General features: G+C 38.6%; 1 protein-coding gene across 1 annotated transcript in view; it reads left to right on the forward strand.

Annotated features, from left to right (window-relative positions):
• LOC102236641 (PDZ domain-containing RING finger protein 4-like) overlaps positions 1 to 20,828 on the forward strand; it is a 39,352-nt gene that overhangs the window by 7,346 nt on the left and 11,178 nt on the right. The window contains exons 2-3 of the mRNA XM_023349745.1: positions 18,051 to 18,316; positions 18,915 to 19,017. Coding sequence (XP_023205513.1) covers positions 18,051 to 18,316; positions 18,915 to 19,017 — 369 coding nt within the window. The remainder of the gene's footprint in view (positions 1 to 18,050; positions 18,317 to 18,914; positions 19,018 to 20,828) is intronic.

Raw genomic sequence — 20,828 nt, forward strand, 5'->3', positions numbered from 1 at the left:
AATTAATGACACACAATGGAAATGATTTCTGCTGCTTAACACTGATCATCTGGTGTCTTCCATCATGTTTATAGCTGCTCATTGGAGCTCAGCCTGGTGATAATACCACATGATTTAGAAGTGCATATGTCCTCGTCGCTGGCACCGTGGGTAGAATGTCTTCTGGTTGCTCGCCAAGAACTGGGAAGAGCAAAAGGGTGAATATCCATTGCCAGTAACACAAGGATGTATAGAAGTACATCCTATGTAAACTAAGACTTTTTACTTGAGTTACGAAAAACTGAGAGAAAGTGACAGAATGATCACTAAATGCTTCTGCCCAGTGTTTATGCGATGTTTCTTTATCTTCCAGTCTGTCTACCCATGAGCAAACATACACTTTGTTCCTCCATGTGTTAGTGGGGGGAGAAAGGGATGTCCAGGGTTGATTGGGGGAAAGAGGGCAGGCGAAGGCAACAACAATCAGCGTCTTGCTCCACTGGCCAACAATCTCCCTCTGCGCTGGCTCTGATAAGCCTGGGATAAAAGCCCTTTCCCTGGGCACAGTCACTCTCCTCGCCGCCTCTTCTCTAACTCCCTTCAGACGAGGCAAAGGATGAACATGTGATGCCTGTGGAATCCACTGAACAATACAAAAGCAGATATGCATATTTGCACTTTCGATTTATCACACAGAATGATAATTGCAAAGGGTCAGGGCATCCATCCATCAGTTTTACTGCCTTTTTCCGTTATTTGGACGGTGTAAAAATGCAATTCAAAGATTGATCAACACTTTTTAACCTCTCGGTGATTATGAATTATGTCAAAGATCAATGAGATGTTAGGAAGGCTGGGAATTTTCTACAACGTATTGGAATTTTATAGCCACAATGTTCAATGTATTTCATTGAGATTTTGAATAAAAGGCTAAGATAAAGCAGCAGATAATTACAAAATTCGGAAAAGTGTGGTCCAGATTTATATTCAGACTCCTTTACTTTGACACTGAACCACCTGGACGCACCATCCTCATTAACCATGGTGGTGGGCATGTGACTCTTTAACAGGGAAAGCGGATCTGGTCAATGTTGACGAAGGGGAAGTCAAATTGTTCATGTATGAGAATGGCCCAGTCAAAGTCCAGACCCACGAGCAGTTCAAAATCTGTGACAATAGTCACATAAAAGGAATATGACTGAGGCGTATGTTTTTGTATGAGGAAGAGATGTACAAAACTGGCAAAATATTCAGTCTCTAACTGTACAAACATGGTGGAAACGTACTCAGAAGATTTGCAGTTGTTATTGCAATGATCGGAGATTCTACATAGTACAAATAAAAATCACAGCTACAATTTTCATGTTAGTGGTCAAACATTTTGAGAGCTATGTGTTCTTCCTATTAATAGGTACGACTTACTTTGTATTGATAAATTCAGATCAAATCTACAGAAAATGGCTTGAATTTTGTAGGGGTACAACTACTTTTTCCAAAGCACATCATGGTCACGAAATGAGGGGGAAATGTCCTAAGAGATTTGTATGGAGTTTAAAGTTTAAAATAAGTCAATGGAAGCTCTGAAAGATGAGTTGCGTACCACCAGTAATTCTGTTAAATCCTCACATTTTCTTCTAAAGCTTTTCAAAACAGATAGGTTGACTGCCTCAGTCATCAGACAGCATCAGGTCTGTTCCATCTCACTTCCCCAGTCTGTCATTTCTTCTCCTCTCTTCCACTCATTAAAATAGTTGGGCACAACCTCTGCTTCCGCGGTGCCACAGATTTGTTTTGATAGAATGACCCTGCAGGAAAAAAAGATATCAATTGAAGTCATAGAAGTGTCCAACCTGCCCGGAAATGTAGTAATTTTTGTCTATTGTTACACTCCGCTTTCAGACAATTACTATTATACAGCTTGAAGTCAACCTTCTGCCAGAATAACCAAATAACACACCTTATGGCCACATGCTGCAGGCTATGTTTTGTCAGGTTAGACAGATGCTAAGATAAACCATCTGGAGCAGTTATGGATGCAGTGGAGGCATTTGCTTGCAACGGAAGAGCACACATACACATGAAATATGCACAAAGAATCCCCTCGACGTGGAGCAGTTAGAGGACTGGGGGGAGATACTGAAGCATAATTTTGAAGATGTTGAGAACCTCCAGCACTCTCCATGTTTACATATTTCTTCCAGTTGGATCTGGAGATCAGATCTTTGATTTTTTTTTTCTTTTCTTCTAAGACCAATTGTTAGATCAGATGAAACAGGTGAAATCTCTATTTTTTTTTATTTTTTGTTTTGGAGTTGTTTTTTTGCCAAGAACATCTCTATTATGTGCAATCGTTCAGGGCGACGAACATGAATTATAGGTATATTTTGTATTTCATAGAGATTCACAGCAGATTGCTTGAATTTCGAAGCTCTGGCATATTCGCTGTAGCCTGTTTTCAAAGCCAAACAATTCTACATGTGAAATGTTACAAACGTGCTTAGAAGCATTGAAATGTTTGTACATCACTGTCGAGTGTGTTTTGTAGCTTCTGTGTACACCCTTGGACCAGGTGGTCCAAAGGGAGATCAGGTTGCACCAGAGAGGCAGTGTTGCTTTCTCGCTTAACCAGCTTGGGTTTAGAAGTCATTAGGCCCACTCAGAGTCTGGCTTCGAGTCCAGTTACAGATAGAATAACACTAAACCATCTGCATAGCAGGGGGGTGATTACATTTAGTGGGAGGTGTAACCGTAAGCCTTATGCTGATATGGGAAATGTCCTGAGGGTGGAGAACGGTTGAAGCCCTGCTTGGTTCTACGTGGAAACATGTGACACACTTTAATGAGGAGCAGCCCTGCCACGCTGTTTTGTGTCTTTCCTTGCATTTCTGTGGCATAGATCCGCTACTCTTCTATCAACCTAGGTCTAGTATGTTTTTTGAGACACAATACATATTGCACAAATGTGCCAGTGAGAAAAGTATTGGTAAGAAATGTATGCAAATGCCCTGCAAATGTTGTACCAGCGACCTAATAATAATAATGGTACTTAGGCTATGTTCACACAGCAGGCAATTGTGACCCAAATCCATTTTTTTTGCCCATATGTGACCCATATCAGACTTTTTCATGGCAGTCTGAATTCGGATCTTTTCCGAATGAAAATAGCCAGAATTTGTAAGCGCTGCTCAATTTACTAATAGAAACAACTTACCATAATAGGAAAACCATTTATCTGTTGTCATCAGCGGCTATGCTAACTAGCCTGAGCATTCATGGTTGGCTCCTTTGTGGTGAAGGAGCTGTATCATAGCAGAGAGGGCTTGGGAGGGGAGTGTGTTCACAAGCATGACTGACAGCGCTAAGACCTTCCTCCTGGCTTTGATTGGTTGTTTATGGCTGAAGACTGTATTTTTTTCAGATGGCAATAGGAGGAGTACTGCCAGAAGGTAGAGGACCTCAATTTTTTTCACAGATTATCTGTCTTATAATATGAAGGCTGTATTAGTAAAAAAAATACTTTAAAAACTTTTTTGTTTGTTTTTATAAAAGTTACATAGTGCTGCTTTAAGGCAGTGTTTGGTTGTAGAAAATAACAAAAAAAGCTTTATCTGAATTTGCAGACAACTTTGTCACTTGCAAACTCACAAATTTGCGTGGCCAGATCTAAAGATTTGCAGTCACACTGAAATATTGTTAAATCTCGACTGAATCTGGTTGAATTAGACAATGGCAAATCTCTCATTTAAGCAACCAGGTGTCTGTTTAGATGAAGGCATTTTTCTTTACAGGCACAGCTCTCCTCCTGCTCACATCTAGTGTGAAGTGTAAATGAAGTGTAAAGTCGTTTCTCTTCTCCACCAAAGGGCAGACTGAGGAAACTTCACGCTATGAATAATGCTAATGTGTTAGGTGCTTCCAGTGAACATAAACACGCATCACTAGAAAAAAGGGTAAAGTTTGATGGGAGGAGAGAAAACTTCACACACTCTAGGCTTTTCTGGAAAATAAGAAGATTTATATTTATGCAAAAAGCAGCACATAAATCTTTAATTTTCCCGCTCTTTAGTGAGGTTTTTCACTTCCCAGGCTGCTACTTTTCTGCTAATTATGCTCCCGATTGCATTTAGAGTTGACTTTTTGCCTTTAGCCATTTTTGGGCTCGTATGAAGAGGAATAATACGACTGTGTGCAATGATGATCTAAGTAAGCTGAAATAAATGGGGTACTAATGAGCATCCTGAATGTCAGATATGAGTTAAAAGTAGCTGAAATTTTTAGGTTCCTTTGACCTTTTGTGATGCCTCTATTTCCTTACTTCTAAGGTTGCAAGTTAGTTTGGGTCCACAGTTTTTATTGTGAAGGGAGTAAGGTGCTTTCATATTGATGTCCATTGCTTTTTTATGTAAAATACGGAAATTGAAACATTCTCTTAGTATTTTAATGTCTCGATTTTACAGCTAGCCTTTAACATCACTGTCTCTAAGATTATCTGTATTAAAAGTATGCATGATATCCAGTTGTTCCTCAGCTTTTAGTGTGCCACCGATGCACACGCTGGATTTTATTCCTTCAGTTTAAAAAGTAGAAAGTAGGAGGGAAGCAAGGAAATGACAAAAGTTGCTAAACTTGCTTCCCAGTTCAGTTAAAATGCAAAACAAGACAAGGCATGACTAGCACAATTTCTGAAAACTACTGCTTTTTTGTAACATTTAAGAACTCAATTAGCATAAGAAAATCCATTTATCAGTAAGTTTATTGGCAACAAAATTGAGATAAGAAGTAAAATTAATTTGGGGTTCAAAGTTAAACAATCTCTCATTCATCTTGCTCAGTAACAAGAAAAAAAAGCCTTTCCAGAGAATTAATCTGGCTAAATATATAGGAGAAATGTTTGGAGAGGGCTCTTATTAAATGTAATCTGCTAGCATTTAAATTTAAATTTCTTTTTAAAAAGCGTTTTTTTAATTTAACTTTATGCTCACAAACAACAGCTGGTTGGCAGTTCATCTCTTCTGGCTTAAGTTATCCCTCTTTGTGTCGTAAAGTATCTATATTTTTGAAACTTTTTTTTCTTTTTTATGTATCAAATTCAAAATAAATCCTGACAAAAAAAATATCCACCTTAAGAGAAAGAAAAGTTGATACCAAAATAGAGAAGTAACTGATGTAATTAAATGGAGATTTTGTGTTACTCAGCTTTCAAATAGGGGAGTAAAATATAGCCTCTTTGTGAACTCAGCCATCTGGATGAATTAAGAGGGACTAATCGGTGACCCCAGAGAGCCTAATTCAAACTCATTGCCAGTATTGGTTGTGGGGCTCAAAGACGGGACACTCTGTTGTTACGCTCGGCTCACTGGCTGTTGCTCTAATGGCAGATGAGAGATTAATGGTGATATAATGAGTTTGGGGAGGACACGGCGCAACAATATAGTCCTGCTGCAGCACGGGCCAATTACATTAGTCAGTCAAGGCAACTATCTGCATCAGCGAGAAATCATCCAATTATATGTGGTTGAAATGTTAATAAAACACATTCGGACATTCCTCAGACACAAAATACCTGCATATGTACAAATGCGGGAATCAAAGTGGCATTTATTGATTTCTCAATGAAGATTTTTGGGTTTTTTTTGCTCCCGTCCCAACATTAATGCTCCACGTGTCACAAGGAGGAAAACAAACTGAGCCAATTCTCAACCTGCCAGTCTCCTGATGTGACAAAAGGGAGGCTAATTTATGCGTCGGTGACAAGAAATAAGGAGTGTGTGGCAGCGAGGCTGGGTGCCCACATTTGGATTGCAGTTATTGTGATTTGGTTGCTAGGATGGTGAGGGTAATGAATGTCTTGCTGATGCAGTCTGTCATAACCCGTGGCATCCATGGCTGCTCAAAGACACACAGCCTATTAGTTAAATGACAGCGCATAATATATGGGCGCACAAAGAAGAAAGCATTGCTCATTTATGAGAGTAAATTAAGAAAACTAAGATACAATTCACATAAAGCAAAACAGATTGAGGGTTACATTACTGAATCTGTTGAAGACCTCTTGAATGTTGTCAAGAGATTTGTAGTCCTGAGACGAAGTTGTTTTCACCTTGAACTAATCAATGCATCTTGTTCTCAAAAAAAAAAAAAAGGAAAGGGACAGCAAGACAAAATGTGTTTCTTTGCAGGAGTAAAACAATGAGATGTATCTGTATTCATGAAGCCTAATTGAAAGGAAGGCTGTCTTGTATAAAGAAGTGGGACAAAGAGGAGGAAATAAGAGGGTTCCTAATGCATTCACTGACAGATAACCTTTGATTTCCCTTCGCTTGCATCAGAAATAGCTGCTTGGAATGACAATCACAAGTCAACGGTTTCTGACGCCGGTGTGCTTGCCTGAACTACCTGTGTAATGCCACAGACATATGAAGAAGAAATGTCTTGTTTATGGACTTCTTTGGAAACATACTACACAATATTCGAACTGGTTCAAATGAGTTGACAAATGATGAGAGTGGCAGGAAAAGAACGGGGGAGGGTTCCTTATAACACAAAACATGGAATTTACTGGTGAGACCATAAAGAGGCCCTTTGCTAGCACAAAATATGATATGCCACTTTAAAATATAGGCAAATGAGCCATTTTTATTATAAAACAAAACTAAGAACATTACTCTTGAATAAACATACTTCACGTTGGCTTATCCAGAGAAAAAAAAAATTAATCACTTACCCTCTGAGTTTTTCACTATCCCAGTTAAAAATCACACAATGGATTTTTATTCTGATTCAATACTTTGTGGGACAAAATTTCACTGTAATTACAGTTTGAAATTCTAGCAACTGATTCTTCTGTAAAACACCTCAAGCTCAGGATAGAAAGGATCTGCGAACTACACGGGGATTTTTATCTGGATTAACATTGAGACTTTGTCTGGGCCATTCCAACACTAAATATGCTTCTATCTAAACCAAGGCTTTGTAGCACTGGCAGTATGTTTGCTATTGTTGTCTTGCTGGAAGGTGAACCTCTGGCACAGACTCGAGTATTCTGTAGATTTTTACAAGTTTTCTACCAGGTTGCACATTGCTTGTATCTTTCTCAATCTCTAAATAAAATCTGAGCAACTACGCATATCCAAAAATGTAAACATAACAGTTGTGAATTATGAAAATGTGGCTTATCTTTTACATTGTCGCGTAGTTTTAAGAATAGAACTCCCAAGTGCTCAGAAGTATGTGTCAAACGCCAGTTTCCAGAGATGGTGAAGCATCAGCTGCAGAGAAGCGAAATCAATCAGATTAAAGGACACTTATGTGTCACTTATGTTTCATGATGGGAATTTTGAATACAGAATAACCAGTTGAGGGACGGTACACAAGTATGCTACTTTTAGTGAGTATCACTGAACATGAACATATGGGACTTGCAGGCCATCCGTAGCTGTGAAACTCCTTGACGTCTGCCAGTGTTTAACTAAAAGGTACGGCCTTATCTTTAGGCTCCTTCTGACTGCCTGATCTAACATCTGAAGCCAGGCGGCTCTACGGAGAGCCATTCCTGGAGGAAGCATGCTCTAATCTGCTGCACACAGATACCGTGTGATGTAGAAGAGACTGACCTAAGCGCGGTACTTAACATCCGTCTCGACAGCAGCTGTTAAGTCCATGTTTCATCTTGCCATGCTGACTTTCTCATGCGGAACTAATTGGTTGTTTTCGCCTGTTGGGCCGGAGCCGCTGTCTGCTTAAAAAAAAAAACCCACACACAACTCAAGGACACTCGTAGCAACTTGTGCACACATTCACATGCATGCACATAGATGATATCAGGGGTGTGGAGGAGCACAGGTGGAAAGAAGTGGACTAAATTTCACTCAGTTAGAGCCCTGAGTGAAATCTCCTTCAACCTGTTGCCATAGCTAATCACAAACGTGCATACACGCCAACACGCTGAGCTCGCAACACAAAATCTCTCCCTCCCCACCAGTACTTTCTCTCTGTCCTTGTGTGATTTGCATTTTGGTTAACACTCTAATTGCCTCTCATTAAATACCTTGTCACTTTGATTAATTGGTGTGATACAGAAATGTAAAACAGCAGAGCACCATGAGGCGCGGCGAGCGGTTGCTGATTGAAAAAGATGATCAAGCCTGCCCTAAAAAAATGCAAATCAGGGTGAAATGTTACTCATGTAATTAAGGATAAACAAAGTAAATACATTTGAGTCAGGGTTTTCTTGTTTTTTTTTTTTTTTTGTGGCCCTTAGGTAGTAAAAGTTTTAAAATCTGTGATCAGGGGTCGGTCGTTTGTTTATGTCCTCGGTTTCCTTCTCCTGAAAAGAACCAAAAACTTAAACATCAAGAAAAGTGCGAAATCAAAGGATATTGCTGCAAGAGTGTTGTTGAGTTTTATATTTGAGGCGATGGGATTTTGTGCTGTAAAACCAAATCATAAGAGATTGTAATTATGAACTGGAGAAACCGATTTCAGAAATGATTTCAGAACACTTTTAGGCCAGTTAAATTGAATTAGCTTTTCTTCGGAGTCATGATGTGGAATACCCACTATGTATCGACTATACTGACCCAAAGCATTCTATTGTAGCTCTGTACTGGAAGGTGAACCGCCGCACCAGGCTCACGTCTTTTGTAACCTTCAACAGGTTTCTTCCCATAGTTCCCTAGAGTTATCTGCATCCCAGCAACTCCAACAACGTTCCCTTCACCAAGCACCATCATAGTCTAATGCTGCCACTACCATATGTGAAGTAACAGTTTTCTAACCACACATGGCATGTTGTGTGCAGCCCAAATAGTTGAATTTTGATCTCAATTGACCTGAGCACCTTCTTCCACCTGTTTGCTGAGCATCTCCGCAACTTTTTCCCTTACATGTCGAGCGTGTACCTCGGTCTTCATGATATTGTCTGTTCCATAATGTTCTCTAATAAATCTCTTAGGCCTTCATAGAACAATTGGAGTTAAAATAAATGAATTCCAGGTGGATCGTATTCTCTAATAGAGAAACTTCTGAAGGGACTTAGTTGCTCTCTATTTAATAGGGGTATCAAAAGTAAAGGGTTCTCAGTGCAAACACATGGCACACCTTTTTTAATATTTTGCCATGCATAATTTTCAATCTCTCAAGGCACTTTGAGGAAACTTAAAAGGGCTGGTGCCAAAATACAATAAAAGAGGTATACTTTCTATCTACCAAGAAAAAAAAAAGTTATCCCCTTTTCCAATACCTTTTTATTTTATTATATCATATAGTCGGGAATACAAGGTTACAATAAGTTAACCCAAAGATGATCAAAGTAGCTAAATGATATACTGAAAAACCTACATCAAAATGTCTCTTACCCGGCATATTACAAATATTAGATTTCTTTGGAAGCACATCTCTAAACAACAATGAATAAATCAAACATTCATTTCAGCTCTCTCTGGTTTTCTTATTTTTTCTCCCCGATCGCATGTAAGACGCATGTCAATATCCCCACAGTATCCTGATCGCATGTCGGGCCTGATTCAATTGACCGATCGTATAACCACACCACCTGTCACTCGAACATGCGAAAACATGATAATTTTTTCCCATTGTTGCACAGGATGATATTGTCCATAAGACACTTTTATTATTGAAATGAGACATTTATGAACAGTGAGCCCTTCTGAATCCTCACAATGCAGTCAGTAGAGGGAAAAGAAATGAGATTTGGAAGATTAAAGCAGCATGCCACCTGCGTTTCCTGCCTCCTCGTGACATCGCGCCTCCATGAATATGAAAACGGCCTTTTTGTGAGCGCAGCGGAAGTTTACGGAAATCAAAATGTAGGGGTAAAATGAAAGATTGTGGCGAGGGCTTCGACTGCCGCAGGGGAAGACGAGGTCAACACTAAATGGACGAGGGCAGCTCATTGTTTCATAGTTCATTGTAACCCTTTTCGGCGTGAGACAGGAGTTATTCAGTCCGACATCGTAAATGCAAACGTATAGATGCTTCAAGTCTTTCTAGGGGACGATATAATGCTTAAATTGTGCGTGAAAACTTTCTGTGCATTCTGTGTTTGCTTCCATTTGTTCGCAATGACACCATATCTGTCAGGTTTAGCTGTGAGGTTGAGTGCTTTCGCTCTTATCTCAGTTCAGCAAACACATCCATTCACGAGTGCACGTGCACTTGCACGCACACACACGCAGCCCTTATCTCAGTGATTTTGTTATCACACGCTGTTTGTATTGAGGACTGGAAATAACATTAAACCATCTGAAGTGACAAGTTGATAGAAACCCTGTCACGTTTAAAGGCTGACATGTGCAATATGCTTTGTGTATGTTGAAAGCTTCAGGCGAAGCGGTGATGGAACGGCAGCCGTTTCAACAAATCCAACAGTTGGCTCCTGGTTGCGGAAAGCTGGGACCCAATTATTAGCGAGTTAATAATCAGTCACAAAGTGTCCTGTCATCTAAATATTGACATCACTCCCCCCCCCACAAAAAAGAATCAGCATATCACCGTCATTTACATAAATATATATAATAGCAAACCAACTGAATTGGTTGTCAAGTGTACATATGCAAGTAGCAGACTGCTGTGTGTTTTTCTTTCTTTCTTTCTTTCTTTCTTTCTTTCTTTCTTTCTTTCTTTCTTTCTTTCTTTCTTTCTTTCTTTCTTTCTTTCTTTCTTTCTTTCTTTCTTTCTTTCTTTCTTTCTTTCTTTCTTTCTTTCTTTCTTTTGTCCAGCTAGAAAGCAAGTCAGATAGACTTCAGAGACATTGTAATGGGAAGTCCCAGCAGCAAGTGTTTCTCAATTCCCGTCCTCATCCCCTCTCCCCGCCCTTCATGTATTAGATGTGCTTTTGTTCCAGAACGCCTCTCTCAAATGATTGCTTGACCTCTTCTGCGGCCATCGAGCGCCGCAGATGCCTGTTAATCACCCACAGATTCATGCCAGGTGTGTGGCAGAAGGGAAAACGCTTAAAACATATGCAAGGCAGGCGAGGGGGGGGACCAGAGGACCAGAACTGAGATCTTTCAAGGCGACAGAGTAGTTATATAAGGTTGTGACTGTAGTGAAACTTCAGAGAAAGTGGCAGAGTTACTTTACCTAGCATTTGAGTGGTTGAAAAATTTAGAGTAGAAATATCCAATTTAAAAGTTTGACTTATTTAGAAGAATTGAAACCAATTAATATTGTAGGCAATGAGAACTTGAAAATTACTGCTTCATTTTATAGGCCTGGTATTCTACATGATGGCTCAAGTTGATGTTTAATAATAAACCAAGAAAAATCAGAGAACTGTGTCTAACCCAGAAAAAAAGGCAACAAAAAAGAGAAGAGAACCATTTGGAGGAAGCAGATGAACCTGACAAATAACCAGGTAAACATGAGGGTGGATTTGGAACAAAGAAGATGAGAGTGTAATTAACTGAATGTGCTGGAACTGTGTGGGGTGCATGACTGGTGGAGCAGAGGAAAAAATTGCCAAATGACACAGAATCAACACAGCAGGTGAAGCCGGCAGGGTTGTCCAGAGTCGGTCCTGGAGGGCCGGCATCCTGCGTGTTTTAGTTCTCTCCCTGGTTTAACGCACCTGGATCTAATGATAAATCGTTAGAAGGCCTAAGAAGAACACTGACATGCTGAAAAGGTTGTTACTACCACCAGGATGAGAACTAAAACGGCCCTCGAGGGCTGACTTTGGGCACCCCCAATGCGAAGGGAACAGGAACAAAAGAACAAGAAATAAATGGAGCGAAACATTTATTTATTTATTTATTTATTTCGAACAGACTTTAAAACAATCAAAAATAAAATAAAATGTAATGAAACAAACTTAAGAAATAAAATATGAAACAAATTATTATGCCCATGTGACATGCAAAATTTTCTGTTCGAAAAGGAGCAGGTAGAAGATACATCTTATAATGTCCTGCCCCTTTCCTACTTGTCAATGTATTTACAATGAACTGTCATAACATCAAAAGAAAAATTTTTCCATTTTTCCATCATGTATAACTATACAAATTTATTTTAAGTACTATTTATATCATCAATTACATTATAGCCTATTGGATATTAAACATCTTATACAGCATATTTTGAAATGAGCTCTGCTTTAATCAACTTTTTAAATTGGTTTACATTTGTAATTTGTTTTAACTCATCATTCAATCCATTCCAGACATTTACTCCACACACAGATAAACAAAAACTCTTCCTGGTTGTTCTAATATGTTGTTTTTTAAAATATCCTTCACCTCTTAGATAATAACCACCCTCTCTGTCAGCAAACATTTCCTGTATACTGTGTGGAAGTTTTTGATGTCTGACCTTAAACATGAATTGTGTAGTTTTAAATGTTACCAGGTCCCAGAATTTCAGTATATTTGATTTAATAAATAACTGGTTTGTGTGATCCCAGTATCCCACTTTATGTAATATTCGGATGGATTGTTTTTGTAAGAGGTATAATGGCTGTAAATTTGTTTTGTATGTATTCCCCCAAACTTCCACACAATATGTCAGATGTGGTGCAATGAGTGTATTATATAGAATAAACAAAGATTTATAGTCTAGTACGAAGTTAATTCTTCTTATAACAGCAACACTCTTGGCTATTTTAGATTTTACTTGTCCGATGTGTGTTTTCCAGCTGAATTTATTATCTAATGTGACACCCAAGAATTTTATTTCATGTACTTCTTCTAAATTAACACTGTCAATTGATATTTTAATTGGATTATTTTCCTGTTTTTTATTGTCTCCGAATATCATAAATTTGGTTTTATCTAAATTTACAAATAATTTATTGTTTTTGAGCCAATGCTGTAATTTTTCTATTTCTGTGTTGATCACTTTAGAGAGTTGTTGAATGTTTTCTCCGGTACAGAAGATACTTGTATCATCTGCAAATATAATGTATTTTATAAGATTTGATATTTTGACTATGTCATTTATATACAAAATGAACAATTTGGGTCCCAAAACTGATCCCTGCGGAACTCCACAAGTTATGTTGAGTACATCTGATTTCTGACCATCTAATTCTACAAATTGTTTCCTTTCTCCAATGTAGCTCCTAATCCAGTTTAATGGCACCCCTCTAATGCCATATCTTTCCAGTTTTTTTAATAACATGTCATGATTGATGGTATCAAAAGCTTTTTTGAGATCCAGAAATACACCAATTGCACATTTCTTTTTATCCATATTATCTATAATTTCTTCTGTTAATGCCATCAGTGCCATCGAAGTTGATCTTTTTTCTCTAAAACCATACTGACAATCAGTCAGAATGTTTTGCTTTTCAATGAAATTATCCAACCTTTTACTAAAAACTTTTTCTAGTATTTTTGAAAATTGACAGAGAAGTGACACTGGTCTATAGTTGCTAATTATATTCTTATCTCCAGATTTAAATAGAGGAATAACCTTCGCTATTTTCATTGCATTTGGAAATGTTCCAGATATGAATGACAAGTTGCAGATGTAAGTTAGAGGATCTGCCACATCATCAATTATCTGTTTTATAAGTGACATGTTAATGTCCTTCCAGTCCATTGATTTTTTATTGTTGCATTGATTAACTATTTCCTTAATTTCAATTTTATCTACTGGTTTCAGGTACATAGATGATGTATTTTGTTTAATACATATTTCCGATGAATCCACATCCAGTGGGTTTGATTTATTTATTTGTTCTGCTAACGTAGGCCCTACATTTACAAAATATTCATTAAATCCATTTACTATCCCAACTTTTTCATTCAGGGTTTTATCATTATAAATAATATATTTAGGGTGAGTAGTATTAGAAGAATTTTTTCTTATCAAGCTATGTAAAGTTTTCCAAATTCCTTTAATGTTTAGTTTATTATTTTCTAATATTTTAGAATAATAATCTGTTTTGCATTTTCTCATAATAATAGTTAATTTATTTTTATAAGATTTATATTTTTGTTCTGCTTCAACCGTTTTATATTTTATAAATTGTTTATATAGATTATTCTTTTTCTTACATGCATTATGTATGCCTTTTGTAATCCAAGGCTTATGTTTGTTTTTTTGCCTGTAATTACAAGTTACAATTGGACAGTTTTTATCATAAAATGCTTTAAATATTTTGGTGAATATGTCAAAAGCCTTATCAATATTTCTTTCTTCATACAACACTTTCCAGTTCTGTGATTGTAAATCGTTTCTTAATGCTCTTATTGAGTCCTCTGATATTATTCTTTTGTAAGTGATGTTTGTGACCTTGTTTATTTTTCTGCAAACATCTTCAAGTATAACAAACACTGGTAGATGGTCACTGATATCATTTATAAGAAGTCCACTTCTCAATTTACTTTCCATATAATTAGTAAATATATTGTCAATCAGGGTTGAACTCTGTGTTGTTATTCTACTTGGTTTAGTAATTAGTGGATATAAACCTAAACTATGTATAGAATCAATAAAGTTAGATGTACTTTTAACCATATGTGGATTCAACATATCAATATTAAAGTCTCCACAGATGAAAATTACCTTTTGATGCATCTTAGTAAACAATGTTTCCATGTAATTTGTAAAGATGTCAGTATCAGATGCCGGTGCTCTGTACACACAGCTGACTATTATATTTTTCTGCTTCTCAAATTGGATTTCAATAGTAATGCATTCCATAACTTCATCAATTGACACTGACATTTTTTCTAGCATCTTATATTTTAGATCATTCTTAATGTACAAAGCAACACCTCCACCTTTTTTATTCTTTCTGTTAATGTAATTGAACTCATACCCCTCCAGTGGGAAATCTGCTCCCTTCTCAGAGGTGAGCCAGGTTTCTGTTATTGCTATAACGCTAAATGACCTTTTTAGTTGATGTAAATATTCTTTTATTTTGTCATAATTTGCATAAAGGCTACAGCTATTGAAGTGAATAATTGACATTTCTTGATCCGAATTATAGCATTGGCTATAGTTCTCATCAGTATAGTAATGGCAGCTGTCATTCAAATAATCAAGAAAATTGTTGTCGGGGTCAATATCTGTGTCTATGTTCATATGTATATTTTCTTATCATCACTGGTTTTCAGAAAGTTGATCATGGTTACCCGGTTATCCTGTTTCACTGATATTTATCCAACTCTTCAATTTTTCTGATGAACAGTATTTTAGCTTCTTCCGGTGAACCGTTCAATTTGATATAGACTCTGCAATTTGAGGTCCATGTTGATTGTATTTTCTTTTGTTTCCTGAGAAAACGTGCTTGTCTTGCTATATCTGCGTTTAGTTTGGTTAGATGCTCATTTATATAAACATTGGTTCCCTTTAATTTCCTCCCTTGTTTTAAGAGTTCATTTTTGTGTTTCCTGTTTGTAAATCTCATTACAATAGCTGGTTTAAGTCCTTTGTTTTTTTGTGGAAGTGGATGGCAAGCTTCAATGCCATTATTATCAATGCTGATTCCCTTATTGCTGAAGAATGATATTATCTGTTTTTCAAAAGTTCCTTGCTCTTCATCCCTTTCTTCGGTATTATTTGCTTCTGTAACAGCCCGGGCATATGATCGTGGCTTCATTTCCAACCCACTAATTATAACATCATTCATTCGACTGTATTGTTCCAAATCAGCCACACGATGTTCCAGGAAGGCTATTTGCTTGTCTTTCTCTACATTCTGTCTCTTCAATTCTTTAACCTCCCCCATTAAGTTCATTATTAGTTTTTGTTGTTGTGAGATTGTTGCTATCTCACCAGACATGAAATCCAAGGATTTCTTTATCTCCTCAAACTCCTCCTCTGTCGTGGATCGACTTTGCTTCGTATTTCTTTTCGACATTTCCGTTTACTCTGAACAATTTGATGGTCCGGCGTTGGAGTTCCAGCTCAGGAGTTGCAGCAGCTGCCCTGCTTTGTTGCCGCCAGTCAGATATTGTAGTGGGAACCCAGCGTAGTCGCAGCCGCTAGGTGTTATCTCAGCAATAGCAGCCCAGCATTGTAGCCGTAGCTCAGGTATGGAGACCCACCTCAGGTGTTGTAGCCGCCTACCAGGTGTTGCCGCCGCAACCCCCTCTCAGCGTTGTAGCCTCCGGTCAGGTGTTGCCTCCACAGCAGCCTCTCAGCGTTGTAGCCGCCGGTCAGGTGTTGTCGCCGCCGGTCAGGTGTTACCTCCACAGCAGCCTCTCAGCGTTGTAGCCGCCGGTCAGGTGTTGTCGCCGCCGGTCAGGTGTTACCGCCACAGCAGCCTCTCAGCGTTGTAGCCGCCGGTCAGGTGTTGTCGCCGCCGGTCAGGTGTTACCTCCACAGCAGCCTCTCAGCGTTGTAGCCGCCGGTCAGGTGTTGTCGCCGCCGGTCAGGTGTTACCGCCACAGCAGCCTCTCAGCGTTGTAGCCTCCGGTCAGGTGTTGCCTCCACAGCAGCCTCTCAGCGTTGTAGCCGCCGGTCAGGTGTTGTCGCCGCCGGTCAGGTGTTACCTCCACAGCAGCCTCTCAGCGTTGTAGCCGCCGGTCAGGTGTTGTCGCCGCCGGTCAGGGACATGGGAATCTACACTGAACACTTCAATCTGTCTTTTAGCTGAAGCTAATTTCATTATTGTAGCTATTGGGAGTCTAAATGTGTAATGCAGGCTAAACTGTGAAATGTTTGCTTGAAAATGTACATTTTTAGCAAAAAAAAAAAACATAAATATTGTTTTATATATAAATTGATGGGGCAGGGTTTTCTAATTCAGTTTAATAGCAAAATCTAAATTCAGCCAAAAATACCTTTCTTTTCTGGTTTTTACTTGTTGCCAATGCCAAGGTGTGTATAATTTGATGCAGTATATGATGCACAGAAACATCTGCTGCTCGCATAGACAAACCTGCTCAAAGCCATTAAGCTTTGTCATTGTCTCATCTGTCAGGCAACAATTACCTTCCAGTTAATGCCTTGATTAATATATCCTTCTACTACTCAGTAAAACTTTTAAGTTGTTTTGAACTTTGCTTGGTTTTATTTTGAATTTATTTATGTTTGCTTTGTGACAGAAAAATCCATTCTATAGGATAACGGGGATTGCCACTGTAAAAAGATGAACATTTTAACCCAAATTCATTGTAACACTGTAAAGTTTGATCTCTCCGTCCAACAACAAAGTATCACAAGAATAAAGACAACTTGGGTGTTGTTGACAGTTGTGCAGTCGTGTTTGAGTAATAGCGATGCTCCGGATTGACACGCATGTCCATTAAAGCTTTTTCAAGCAAACTGATATTTGCATATCCTCCAGATCAGAACAAATAAGCTGTTTGAATAAATGTGCAGATCAATATGCATGTTTTCAAAAGCAGTCACTGTGACGTGTTACACAAATAGCTTCTCCTCTACCCATCCCAGTGTTGCACAACACTGGCTGATTATCTGAATTATAAATGCAATGTTCGCTAAAACTTGTGTCTCTGATGATACATGGTGTACTCGATGGTGCTTGTTTCCATTTTATTGCTCATTTGTCTCAATCAGCATTGCTATTATGCACTTAATGGGCTTAATAGTAAAATTTCAGTGTAAATAATGCATCTCGCTTAGATGGATTGGCGTAAGAACAGGGTAGACTTGCATTTGAATTAGAAAGAGATCAAATGTGCTCTGTAGAAAAATATATTTCTGAATTTACATGGAACTGAAAAGCATAAAGTCAGCTGGTGAGCAGTTACAATCTCACAGCCTACTGGGGAAAATACTGTGAAGTGAAAAGATATATCAAATTTACATTTTGTAGTTTTGATCTAGGGCGTACTTTAATGGATGCTGTTTGGTGCCAGACTTTGGGGAATTGTGCAGGTACTATAAAAAAAAATGCAAATATTTGATGTACATCTGGATGCTGCTGGGTGGCTCAATCAAATGATGGATTATTTCTGGTTAAATAATATCTTAAAGGGTTAAACAAGAAACCTCTGATGAGCAAAACATCTCCAACATGAATAGTTGTTTTTTTATTTTTTTCCAACGTGAAGCCAATTCAAAGTTTTTCAGCTGCTCTCACTCAGAGTGAGATTTGCCTCATGAGACCTTTTCGGGGTTTTTTCTCACCCAAGGTGAACGGGCGTGACTTCTCCAAGGTTGAACATGACGAATCAGTGGTGGAGGCCATCAGGCGAGACCCCATCGTTGTCCAGGTTCTCCGGCGAACCCCCGCCAGAGCCACCGTTGTGCAAAAGAACTGCGACTCAGCACAGGATGTGTGTGTGGTCGACGTTTGCACACAAACAGACATCACATTCGAGCACATCATGGCGCTGGCCAAGCTCCGGCCCGCAACCCCGCCAGTCCCAGACATCTGTCCGTTCTTGCTCTCCGACAGGTGAGGGAAAACTCTTATTGAATTCCTTCTATAATAGCTATTAAGCAGCTCTGTCAGAGTGGAAACCCCAAGCAAAGCCAAGCACTGTGATATGATTATGCACAGGCGAACTGGCAAACAGTAATTGCTTCGGTGTGCTACATCCATTTTCCTTAATGAAGGCTTTTGCTAGGCGATTAAAATCCAATGGACTGATATAGTAGGCGGCCTGACACGGCACCCATTCTGATGCTGTTTATGGAGCTTTGCTGGACAGGAAATTAATTCATTTTGCCTCATAAAACTGAAAATCTTACAGGCTTGGTCAGTAATTACAGCGAGGCAGTCACAGGGACAATTTTCAGAGTTCGTGGCTTTAATGGGGAAAATTGTTTATGTCTTTGTCACAAAATGAGACGAAGTATAAAGACTTTGGGTATGGAAAAATGGTAAACAACTGCTGGTAAAGTCTGGTTCATGAAATATGTACAAGGTGTCTTATATTAACAGTTACATAAACAGATGTCCATCTAATTTATTCCACAGAATGACACGCTTTGATATGGGAACACAAAATTATGTAAATGATCTTTATCATGGCTCATTTTCTTTGCTTTAGCTGTCAGTCCATACACACCATGGAACACGACTTTTATGAATGTCCAGAGTACATGTCCAATACTCCAGGAGAAGTGGAAAGGCCTGAAGAGTACGAGTACGAGGTAGGGTCTCTCATGATCATTTTTTGCATTTTGTCGCATTACAATCAGTAACTTTTAAGGTATTTTATGGGAATTTGTGGGATATTTTTCTTCTCTGAATTTGGCATTTTGTAGTGATGTGACTTATTTATTTACACATCATTCAATTTTCTCTGTATGATGACATCATTTTGACAAAATAAGATTAAAAAGTTTTGTACAAGTATTTAATTCTTAGGTAGACTTTTTACCAAATTTCTTTACATTTAAATAATTATTTGGATGATCACCTTTTACTTCTACTTGGGTAGAAATATTGATTTAGTGCTACTCTTACAATTGATTAAAATTGTGGGCTAGTCTAAAGTCCTCTGGTTCTAAAATTATAACCCAAGCTGCACGGGCTACAGTGGTGCAGATAAATTATTTATTTTTAAAAATGTATCTCTTCGAGGAGAAAGTTGACCTTTTGCACAGAGTTTAGCAGATGCATTGTGCTGTTTAGATGATGCCACCTTGAGGTTCTCCCAGGTTGAAAGTGATGGGTATTATTTGCTTTGTCTGTTTTCCGGTGTAACTTAATAGGCCCTTCCTGGTTCAGTGCACAGTTTCCTTGGTTAATAGGATCCCTTTGCTGGTAGCTGTGGCCTTTTAGCAACCTCCCCTCCCCCAGTTCGGGTCGGCGGTGGGACGGTGACGGACTGGTTTTGTTTGGTAATAGCAGGGCTATCAGAACAACTTGGACCGTACAACGTTCGCCCATTTAATCACACACCCTTCCACCCCCACCTGCCAGACGTTGCACACACCAAATCGGCTGTCCTCACTTTCCCCAGTCCATCCATGTGTATCTAACTGAAACAAGAATAGCTTTCCCCTTGCAGGAAACAGAACATGGCTGCCATTCCAAGGGAAAAAAATGACTTCTAACTGACAGGTTTTGCTTCGCTTCAAACTGATTGCCCACCTGGGTACAGCTGTCATGATACACCTGGTGGTTCTGCCAAATCTAGCACACCATACTATTACCAGGCACCTGCCGAGTTTCAGGGTTATGAATTTGACAGATCAAACAGGAATCGATTCGGAATGAATTTGTTTCCAACACATTTATATACCAAGGCCTTGGAGGCAAGAAATATTTTAATAATGACAGAATTTCATCGCTTGCACCATGCAATTAATAAAGTGGAAGCAGTGGGGTGTACAGAGGTCAGTTTTCTGTTTGCCAAATTATTAAATCTTAATTTGGTTTGTCGCAGGCGCCACTTTCTAATGCTGAAAACCACAAATGAGGAAAAAAATTATTTCAGGCAAACCTATTTTTAATATATCACATCAAGTAAGTTTGAAGAAACGTTAAATAATGCTACTTCACACACATTCACCATGCTTATACTTGTACATTCAGCCAAGTATAAAACAAAACGCTTCACAGGCGTAAAAACTGAAAGTATAGCAAATACACTCCACAGTTAAGCAAACACAATTTGATTTGGTTTAATCCCACTTTTTGGGTAAATTTTACTAGTCAAACCAGGTACGATTACTCACCTGTGGACTTGACCACGGGGTATGAATACCTTTGCATATTCTGCAAAATAAATATTCTTTCTTCCCCCACCCCCACCACCTTTTACCTTTATGTAGATTAAAGGCTTGGTGTACCTGTCACAACGGATTAGCAGGAGGTAAAACAAATTTAGAACCCCGATCAGCCGAATTATCTTTCTTATGCTTAAAGCTGCTTACAGCTGAACGGCTGTCATCCGCTGAAATGAGGAAACAATAAGTCAGTGAACGTTGTGCTTGGCACTAATTACAACTGAATG

Source organism: Xiphophorus maculatus, chromosome 17, assembly GCF_002775205.1.
Source record: "Xiphophorus maculatus strain JP 163 A chromosome 17, X_maculatus-5.0-male, whole genome shotgun sequence".
NCBI classification, from domain to species: Eukaryota; Metazoa; Chordata; class Actinopteri; order Cyprinodontiformes; family Poeciliidae; genus Xiphophorus; species Xiphophorus maculatus.